General features: G+C 34.5%; 1 protein-coding gene across 2 annotated transcripts; it reads right to left on the minus strand.

Annotated features, from left to right (window-relative positions):
* Positions 1-908: 908 nt before the first annotated feature.
* Positions 909-8,252, minus strand: LOC107870276 (diphthine--ammonia ligase). 2 transcript variants are annotated; one of them, XM_047412468.1, is made up of 13 exons: positions 8,013-8,054; positions 7,857-7,928; positions 5,957-6,128; positions 5,703-5,782; positions 5,162-5,387; positions 5,026-5,058; positions 4,717-4,799; positions 4,569-4,641; positions 3,700-4,045; positions 3,226-3,557; positions 2,705-3,042; positions 2,092-2,446; positions 909-1,285 (listed from the first exon to the last, which is right to left on the minus strand). In XM_047412468.1, the coding sequence occupies exons 4-13, from the start codon at positions 5,744-5,746 to the stop codon at positions 1,070-1,072; spliced, it is 2,046 nt and encodes a 681-aa protein (XP_047268424.1). In that variant the 5' UTR covers positions 5,747-5,782; positions 5,957-6,128; positions 7,857-7,928; positions 8,013-8,054; the 3' UTR covers positions 909-1,069. The 2 variants fall into 2 exon arrangements, with proteins under 2 accessions (XP_047268424.1, XP_016572231.1); XM_016716745.2 differs by lacking the exon at positions 5,957-6,128 and having other exon boundaries at positions 8,013-8,252.
* Positions 8,253-11,275: the final 3,023 nt, after the last annotated feature.

The following is an 11,275-nucleotide window of genomic DNA, read 5'->3' on the forward strand; positions in this document are numbered from 1 at the left end:
CATGAACTTTTGACAAGGGAATTCAAAAAGGTAGGAACATGAAGTGAAATATCCACACCTAGCTCCTAAATGAATCAGTAAGCCAAATTACTTCAGCAATAATTGAGGTTTATTGCTCACGCCATGCGCAAGCTCTGGAAAAAGACCCCACCACAAGAATGTAGTACTGTACACAAAAGAAGATCAAAACAAATACAAACGAGTTTTGATTTTGTCTCTCGATTGTTCAATACGGTATCAGAGCCAAGCCCAACCTCTCCATTGACGGCTTCCCGGTCGCCAATGTACAAATACATTGCCTTAAACGAGCAATAAGCATTATAGAGTATTGCAATAATCAGCAACACAGCCTTCAAAGTACTAAAACCAGTTGAAAAAGGAGTCACAGCACCAGCTAACTTCTAATTGCAGAAGAAGTAGCATTCAACTCAGTAAATACTAATCCGCAACAAATGTTTACACCAATCTAATGAATACATGACACATATTTCACATACGCTCGTATGATCAAACTATAGTTAATTAATTAATACACACACTATCATAAGCCATTGGCAGCAGGCTTAGTTTTTTTCCAATTCAACTCCATCAGTAAACTCCTGGCGTAAAATTTTTCCTTCAAACCAGATGACTTGCAAACTTGAGCACACCGAAAGTAAATAGAAACATTTCATCTAGAAGTCTGAAATCTTCCCATCAAGGAACAGTCAAGAGTCACATCTCTTCAATTCGAGACAAAAACACTCATGCTTAGCATTGAGACAAAGTGATGCATATGAAAGACGCAGCAACTTTACAATGTATTGCAGAAATGAGATCAACAACATATCCAACCTAATCCCAGTAGGACTGGAAAGGGTAGACTGTAGGCAGACCTTATCCCTAAGATAGAGAGGTTGTTTACGATATTAAAGAAACGAGATCCAATTCATATATTCATTTCGTATAAAGCTAAGTGTGAATTGCCACACAATTGAGGATGGCAATAACATAATAAGAATTTGCTAAGCTCAAAACACTCTTTATGAATTGAACAAAATAATATATCATTCCCCAATTTAAATGAGCACTAACATTTGCTAGCAATGAGTTCATATGTGAATATATCATCCAAGGTCGATAAAGACCTCCCAGCACCCAAGACTGGAACTATATTTAAAATAGGCTCGGCATCTACTTTAATTCTCTGACTCATCTGAGCAAATTCATTAAACACATCAGAGAAGATTTGCGACAATGTTCCATGAGTGATATTAATGCTACTTGCAAAGTAAAGCCTGAAATTCTGCAAAAAGGAGAGAATGTGTTAAAGAGGACTAACATACTTTATATGGGAAAAAGAATAGCAAAACAAGAAAAAGGGCTCTACAAAAGTGCAGACTACAAAAGAAAAATCTCCAGTTTTAGTGGCTCAAACTTTGCCTTTCTCTGTAATCGGGCCTTTAAAACAGTTCTGTTCCAAAGGATTGAAAGGATAAGAGTTTTTTTTTTTCCCGTTTTTTTTTTTTCTGCCGCTTTCTTATCCTTTCAGCACCTTCAACTTAATTGCTCATAGAAATAACTATAATATGCTCAAGGCAGAGTCTCTTTGAAAAAAATCCATGTAGGCATCCTACAGAGAACTTCCCCATTTTTTATTTTTTTTTTGAAAAAGGTAACATATTTGTATATTTATATATAAGACTACACATAAAACTTCCCCATATTTTAACTAACATGTCTTTACACAAGAGCAACTTGCTATTTAAGTTTATTCATCTCTTGCTTTTCAACCCCCTAACCCTGAAAAAAGAAAGATATACTCCGCCACAGACACTCCAATTTCACCTATGTAGTAACGATTCTATCCAAATTGCATAATAAGGTCAAGAAATGATTCCTTCATAGTCTTCTTTTCTTTTTTTCCCTGGCAAGTATTTGTTTAAAAATAAGGCCCAACAGTATTTTTTCTGGTCATTTCTTGAAAGAAAAACACTAATATTTTTAGTTATTTAATCAAGGAGACCTTGCACAGATTTATGAGTAACTCTAGGATACCACTTCCAGAAAATTTGTGAAATAAAAGAGTAGGGCCAGGGTAGAGAAACTAACCATTACGTCGGCCCAAGAGAGATTATTCTCCAAAAGGACTTTATCGAGACGATAAATGCAAAATCTTGCGATAATTATGACTTGTTCCTCATCAACAAGACCTTTGGACTTAACATCGTCAGGACATGCAACACTTGTGAGGGAGCAAATTTTTGCTGCGAGCTCTTCTGTAACTGAAAGAATTGCTGTGCATATTTTGCCATAAACAGCACATTTCTGAAGACAAATGTCATGCCAAGTTTCATACTCAAAGCCCCAACAACCTTGTCCTGTGGATTGATATTGCTTGTCAAGATCACTTGGACCCGAAAGATACTCTCCCGTGTAAAACATTGGCTTTACTTCGACCAGAGCTCTACATAGAGGAACAGTACTCAATTAATTTTTTAACGACAAAGACAGATAAATAATAGGCCCATTTTATTTTCACGTCATACTGACTGAAGATAGACAACATTTGGCATTACAAGAAACACAAATACAAAGGGAATTAAAATGGACAATAGCAGATAACCGATTACTCTACAGCTAACTATTCACATCACAGTTCTTAGAAGCGCAAATACTAGAGTGTCACTTATACTGGGGCCAATGGAGCACCCACACACATTACCTTTTCGGTAGATCAGGAACAAGAACATACAGAAAAACTGGATCTAAGACCATGGTCTTCTTATGGCCCTCAGCATGGTCCAACTTCATTTGCTTAAGATGTGTGTCTGCCTTCTTTTGGACAATAATTCTTTCTGATTTTTCTATAGATTCTGAACAATATATCAAACAGAGTATGGTTGATGTAGATATGGAACAGTTAAAGCTTCTAGCAACTGCTTCACTGTTTTCCAGTGCCTGTTCAAGTTCCGCAACAGGACCTCCTTTGCAGAGCACCATTGTTGCTGGGTCAAGCCCCAGCTGTCCTGCCATGTGTAGTATGTCATTGTGCAAAGTTGCCTGCGACATAATGATGTGGAAAATAAATCAGAAGCAAATTTTCAAGATGATGATTCTCCTGATATTAATAGAAACTAGAAATATCAAGTTAATTATATGCTTCATATTCAAGTAACAATGCAAGACAGATGAAAAATGATATTGAGCTGGTCCCAGAACAATATGAATTAAGAAGACCAGTACCTGACTGTATGGACCAATACAACTAGGAGCCCAGCAAGAAATACTTTGTACATGCAAGACCTTTTTAGTAGGATCATTTGCTACTAAAACTTCAATATATGCCCTCCCTAAACCAACTTGCAATAGAGGGAGCTCAATGGTGGACCGTGATGGTACACCATAACGACACTTCTTTTGAGTAATATATCTGACGTAGGTTTCATTTGCCACTGCAAACTCGTCCATATCAGCAATATAAAGATGGATATACAGTACATTTTCCCAAGAGGAACCATTTTCCACGAGCAGAGTTTCAATTTTCGTTAGAACAACCTCCAGATCCTCCTGCAGATCTGGCAATACAAGGCTAAAAGCATTGTAAACAAAAAGAGATCCAAAAGAGACAAGAGGAACTAGATCAGAGACACAATTTCACAATAATCAATGTGATTCCACTTAAAACATTAACCTTCTACAGTAACTATAATGATTTACCTGATGAATTTTTACAGGAGTCTTGGAGCCAACAAGAAATAGAAAAGACATTATCCTTCATTGTTTTAGAAACCTTGAGCTCTTGTTTAGTAACACTTGGCCGCTTAGAGCTTCCAGCAACAAATTCACTAGCCGCTTCACCTTCTTGTTGGACATCTCCTTGCACTTCAAATACTGTATCCACATTACCCTGACAGACATTGCTGTCTTCGTCAATGCCATTTGAATATATTGACTCCACCTTAGTTTCCAGATGGAACGCCAGGGGATGGAGGATGCCAACAGGGGCTATGGAATCCGAAGAATGCAAGACGATTTGAAATTTATCCAGCACAATTCGAGCATTCTGGGAGAGTTGAAACATTATACGAGTGATTAAAAAGAAGAGGAATGTAACTTTTAAGCACTAAGTTCAATATCTCATCACTTTCGCTTCAGTTGACTTTGAAGGTCAAACGCAGCTTTCAAAAGCATCTGGGAGGAGTTGAAAAATTAGGCATGATAAAAAAAGGAGAGGCAAGTAATTTTAAAGCACAAATTTCATTCTCTGTTTCACACCTATTTGCTTCATTTGACTTTTGAAGGTCACAAGGAGCTTTACTAAATCCATTTGGAGGACTATACTCTAATTTTGCCCACCAAAAATTTAAAAAATAGTGAATCTCAACGAGAAAATACAAAAATAAATGCATAAAGATGTAAGAAAATGCAACACAGACAAAAATCATTGATCAGATGGATAAATATTCTCCAAAGGTACTTGGTAATACTTTATCACGGAATAGCTAACTTCCTTTTTGAGACCATATGGTGCAAAAATATATCTCTACGCAGAACCATCCGAAAGGAGAGAGAGATGGAATACTTGCCTTAAATAGAGGGCAATCAAGGGTTAATGTTTCATATTCTCCACCTTCACCACATACATTTATTCCATATAACCTGCCGAAAATAGAAATAAAAATGCGAAAAAAGTGAAGTAAAATAAAGTCAAAATTTTTGTTAACCATATCGTACTCTTTTAGCTCGTGGAGATGGGGCTCCAGGTATGCTATCTCTTTTCCCAAGTGTTTTGAGGGGTTCAGTCCAATAGCAGCAACCTGAAAAGATTCAGAAGTATAGCAACTAAACAAAGGGGAAAACATCACTTCTCGTCCTAAGTAAATAACATTTTGATGGCATTGTCGAACTTAAATTTACAAGTGCTTTCCTCCAAATCTCAAGTCGTCTATTGATTTCATTAAGAGTGAACAAAAAAATCATGAAACCTACAAGTATAATATTTACATGAGAAATCTTATATAGAAAGACCTGAGAGATTTGTACCTTTGCTGCTATTGCAATAATTCCATTTCTGATCTGCCATGGGAGTGCAGGGACAAAAAGAGAAGAAGAAAACTTCAGATTTAAATTGTAAAAGCAATTATTATTTTCGCCGTCTCTATTTACAACACAAATTTACCATTTCCTGCAGAAGAAATGATTGATCCTGCTTCCATAGGTACGCCAATGAAACGAGCCCTAACCTTGAACATACACTTTCCACTCGTAATCTCTGGTAGTCAGATGCAATTGCACCAGAAGATACTGCTGTAACAGAGGGTATCTGTCTTTTTACTTCATTCAGCAATTTAAACATATCTTCAACTTCATCACCAGGAGTCATACTGTAGCTTAGGTCATGATGCCTGTGAATTCCAACTAGAAAAGTTATAAATAAAACATTGTGTTGTAGGTACGAAGCTACTTCTACATCTCTGTTATAACATAAATATAACATCTTACAGAGATTATTCAGGTAGAAGTACTTGGGAAACATCATTTTCCCATTCCATTTGCTTTCTTACATAAAATAATGCAAACCAAAATTAAGACAACTTCACATCTCTGTTCTACAACAAGAAATTTACTTCACCTATCCAATTCTTTAAAGTAAACGCAATAATAGATTTTTCAAACTTAGGCAACTGACTGCACAAAAGAAATCCTGCAAAAAGGCTTGCCTTGTGGATCCTTGAATTCGCCTCCGAAATAATGGGAGTCCCATGCATTTAGCATAGCTAACAACTATCTGGTGCCCAACCTGCAGATACAGTGAGCGAACATTCTAATTGGAAACATGGTATTAAGGAGAGGAGGAGAATATCATAGATCTTTCTTCTTATTAATAGAACTTATAATCACAATACTTGTAATTAAGAAAATAAATTCCCACTAATAGATAGGAGACATCAATAAGCTAGATAGAATCAATTACCAATAACTAAATGTGAAATTGGCTCACGCCTGGCTTTACGAATCCTCAGCATTTCAGGTTCTATCATTCCAATACTATTAATTTGTCTTTCACGCAAAATTGTGAATTCTCTAAGTCAGCCTCATACTTATTCCTACAGAAACATACAATTCTAACCAGGATAAAAGGAATCCTGAAAAACACAAGGCATGTTGTAAGTGTTTCGCTGACTAACCCAACAATTATTATCGTCTACAAAGATAATGTACTTATATTGCATTTTGCTTTTAGCTAGGTCGCCTTGATTCTAAGAGATTTTAGGTCTTTTGAAACAATTCATTTCTCGGTATATACTCGTCCCCATTAGAATCTTCAATCATCAAATGGTCACACTTACAAACCGATGCATCTAGGGGCCTATATAGGACATGGACAACTGACAACTCATTACAATAATGTCCAGGAACCCCCTCACCCCACCCCTTTCCCTGCGGCACAAACTCAACTTACAAAAAGCAGCTTACAACTAACCAAAAAGATCACATTTTCATTTTTATAAACTTCAATAGGATTGAATTTTGTAAGTTGCTTCCTACTTACGAATACCCCTTAATTTATGTGGGAGTTGTTTTTTTTAAAAAAAAAATCAAAATTTGTGAGAAGGCTGTTCCCCTAAAGCATTAGTGTCATTTTCATACATATAAAATGACCTTCTCCACTTCAATAAAAACGATCCAACTATGACAAATCCTCTGAATATTATGCATATAGAGAAAGCCATATGTTGGACTTATAAACAAAGGTGGAGCCACAATTTGAAGCTTATTTGAAACTTATTGGTTCAGGAGTCTAATACTTTGAAGTTACTAGGTTCTAAATTAGTAATAATTTGTCCATATGCAATGAAAATTTTAATATAAGTACAATGTTTGGACCAAAGTTAAGAGCAAGAGCTAGATCCACTCCTGCTTACAAAGGTATCATCTTTTGGATAACTACGCAACAAATAGATGCTCTCAGCCCGTGGTGGAACCAGAATTTTCAATAAAGGAATTCAAAATATAAAGAGTTAAACATACGAAGAAGCCATGAGGTTCAACATCAACAGTATACTCCCTCTATTCCAAAAATAGTTGCCACGTTTCTCTTCTCAAGAGTCAGTTTGACTAATTTTCAAAGTTAAATTATACTAGATTAATTCAACATTGTAAAGTTAAAATTTGGATATTCAAAAACTATACGAAAAGTACTACAAATTACAATTTTTCTAATATCAATATGATACATCTTAAAATGAAACTCAGAAATGTATTTTGGTATGGAGGGAGTATAAATTAAAATAACAACAACAACAACAACATACCTAGTATATTCCCACAAGGTGGGGTCCGGGGAAGGTAGAATCTAGAATGTACGCCGTCCATACCACTACCTCAGAAGGTGAGGTAGAGAAGTTGTTTCCGATAGATCCCAGCTCGAGACCAAACATAAATTAAATTTTAACAACATACATTACCCAATGTATTCCCACAAAGTGGAGTCTAGGGAGGGTAAAGTGTATGCGCAGTCCATACCACTACCTCAGATGAAGTAGAAAAGTTGTTTCCGATAGACCTCCAGCTTAGTACAAATAACAGTATAACAAAAAAAAAAAATGGGATAACACATGTTAAATAACAAAAGAAACAAGACACCCACAGAGTGATACTATAAACTATCTATTTGAAATCAAAGACATCACCAAAACACCACGAACAACAAACTAAATGCACAAATACAAACAAAGCACTCCTCCTTACTATTACCGACGTACTCTCACCCACTAACACTCTACCTAATAGGCGTCCTCCCCATCTCAAAATTAAATTTTAAAAAATAATAATAATTTTGATTTAATTATTTGACAGGAAAAGAAGCTCACAGTTTGATACATGTAGCTATCAAGCTCATCAGTTGCATCATCAGCTGGAATCAAATTAGCCAACGCAACAATCTGAAATTTTTACCACAAAATGAACAAAAATAAATAATTAAATATTCAGCTGAAAGGCAGGAATAACTCGCTCTCTTTACGAACCTGGTGACCATATTGAATGCATTTCATCATGGCATAGCAACTGTCTTTGCCGCCACTAACTAAAGCGACAACTTTCATATTGTTTACGCGCGCCGCCGCCGGTGACCGGCAACTGTTAATGTCTCCGACGAGATGGCGCCGGCGAAGTAGGGTTTTTTGAAAAAACGGGGAGTTTACGCTGCTTAGTAATTTGAGTGGATTCTTTTTTTTGGGTTTAGTGACCAATGTCAATAACTACCCATGTTTTTGTTTCCTTTTTTTAATAATTTTATTTCTAATTAATTTTCGCCTTTAGTAAAAATAGATACTTTATAAGTATAAATAACATAAATATCAATTTTTTTTTTTGGAAGTAATTACACACTTTCCCATTTTTTAAATTATTTTACTCTCTCCATATAATATACATAACATAGCTGACATATACATAGAATTTTGTGTATATGTTGAAATTTTTGTAATATGTTTAGAGAGTTGGGATTTTTTGTAATATTGAAAACATAAATTGTGTATTTATATAATTTTCTCATTTTATAATGCTATTACTTATCTTTAAGAAAATTAAGAGATAATTAGATGTTTGTTTTGATTTTTATGATTAGTCTTAAATATGAAGTAATAATTTAGAGTCCTCAATATCGGTCAGATCCGTTGGATCGGCCCGATCCAATCTGTAATTTGATGAAATTGGACTTCAATTTTTGCAGCCCAGTTAAAAACAAGGTCTTTTAACCCGACCCGGATAAGTCCATGGCCTGGGGACTTGAACAATATGGATTGGGCTAGCCCGTGGGCCAGGCCGTAAGTTAAAATGTCAAATACATGAAACTATTTAGATTGCTTATTAGTATTTTTATTTGGTTTGAAGGACATCATGTTAAAAGTTATTTAATTTCACCATTAGAGGTATTTTTGGGGTTGTTTAAGACTTGATTAACAAGTATTAATATTATGTAATATTGTCTGATAATATTTATGTTTATTAACATTCTAAAATTAAATTATAAAATATTATTTTTTTAAAAGTGAGTTGACTCGTGAGGCCCGTAATCCACAAAGTAATGTTGTAGGCTTATATTTTTTTTGGCCCATCTTTTGTGGTCCAGCCCGACCTGATCCGTTAAATTCAAAGTCCGTGTGAACTAACTAGGATGGGCTAGCCCGGTCCATATTGGCAGCTCTAAGTAATATTAATGTAATATTAAAAAATTAATTATAAATAATGACAAGTAGCAAGAGGATTTTTGGGTTTTGTGACGACTATGTTTTTTTGGGGGTCAATCAACTAACCCTTGATTTTCCTTTCATTTTCTTTTTTACTTTTCTTTCCTTTTTAACAAGGCCAATCAAAAAAAAAAAAAAAAAAACCAGAGGTTTGGCTTCGAATTACCAGGCATCTTTTAAGTCTCAATAATTATAAGATATGTCAAAAGAAAAGCTCTAAATTGCGTATATCTAAGATCTAAGATACAAACACAAGTCAGGTCATGTGTATCTTAAAATAAATCAACTTTAAAAATCACATTTTATTTTTATGAGATAATTTATTGTCACACAATATCTAAACTTATTAAGTAGTGTTACATAAATTGAGACGGGGTATTGGTTATTGGTTATGCTATAACCATTTCTTTTAATAGCCCGTTTGGAGCCTGTTCTTATTATATTGTATAATGTTGCAACTTTAACTATGTAATTGTCTAGCTTGTATTGTGGAATCTACAAATCAACAACAATAATAACAAATTCAAATCTCACAAGTGAAGTGTGACGAAGGTGATGTTTACGCAATCTTACTTCTACTACAGAGTCACTCTATGAAGGTAGAGAGGTCATGGCCGATAGACCCTCGGCTCAAGAATTATGCTACAAAACAATGGAAAAAATCCACTTCTTAATTTCGCTTGGTTAGATAGTCATGATAAATCAAAGAGCAAACATTTTCAGTTTGACTTGCCATTATATTTAGTATATTTCCACCAAGTATGGTCTAGAGATGATAAGTGTCCCATACCACTACCTCATAATTCACCGGCATAATACATAAATATGACCTTAAACTTGACAATAAGTTATAACTTTGACCTTAAACTTTGATATTGCACAAATAGGACCTTTAACTATTCAAAATTGCACAAATATGACCTCCGATCCTACATGGCAAAAAGCGTGTTCAACACGCAAAACTGAGCGTGTCCATCTTAAAATCTAAAGGCATAATACATAAATATGATCCTAAACTTGACATCAAATTATAACTTTGACCTTAAACTTTGACAGTGCACAAATATGACCTTTAGCTATTTCAAACTGCACAAACATAACCTTAAATGACTTTTCACTATTATTTTTTCATTATTTTTGGTTCAAAAATGAAAATGGAATCTAATTGCTTTTGTCATTACAAAAAAAGAACAATATTGAAGATTTATTAATTAGGTGGGTCAGCCTCATATGAAAAAATCGCGCGGGTATGTATATATATTATAAAGCAAAGGGCGAATTTATGTTATATAATATATCTAAATATAATTTATTTAAATATTAAATTAAAGATGAAACTATATTAATAATAAAAAAAATTATAGTTTTAACAAAACGTTATTAAATTAACGTTATTAGGGATAATAGTAGTAGTATATTAAATTAACGTTATTAAAATGTTAGTACTAAATTAACGTTGTCAAAACGTTATTAAATTAACGCAGGGGCGGACCTACATGGTTGCCATGAAATTCACCCGAACCCCCTCAGTAAAAAACTCACGTTATATATATAAGGTAGAAATTCATATTTATGTACATATATTAATGTTGAATCACATGAACTAGACACTTAGATAGCCCAGTGGTGTTATTTTCTCTTCTTGGACGCTTCCTTCAACCTACTGCACGGGTTCAATCCCTGCTAGTGATTTTTTTTTTAAATAAAAAAAACCTAGGTGTCGCTGCTATAGAAATAAATAAATAAAAATAATAATAATAAAAACGATGTCGTTTTAACACAAAAAGCAAAACTTTGACAGTGCACAAATATGACCTTTAACTATTCAAAGCTACATAAATATGACCTCCCTCCAAGTCAACCATTTTAACGACGTGGCACCGTATGATTGGATGAACTTTCTACTTAGGCACGAGTAAAACTCACACATGGAGTGGTAAAATCGGAGGTCATATTTGTTTAGGTTTTGAATAGTTAAAGATCATATTTGTGCACTATCAAAGTTTAAGATAAAAACTATAATTTGATGTCAAGTTTAC

This window comes from Capsicum annuum, chromosome 5 (assembly GCF_002878395.1).
Source record: "Capsicum annuum cultivar UCD-10X-F1 chromosome 5, UCD10Xv1.1, whole genome shotgun sequence".
Lineage (NCBI taxonomy): Eukaryota > Viridiplantae > Streptophyta > Magnoliopsida > Solanales > Solanaceae > Capsicum > Capsicum annuum.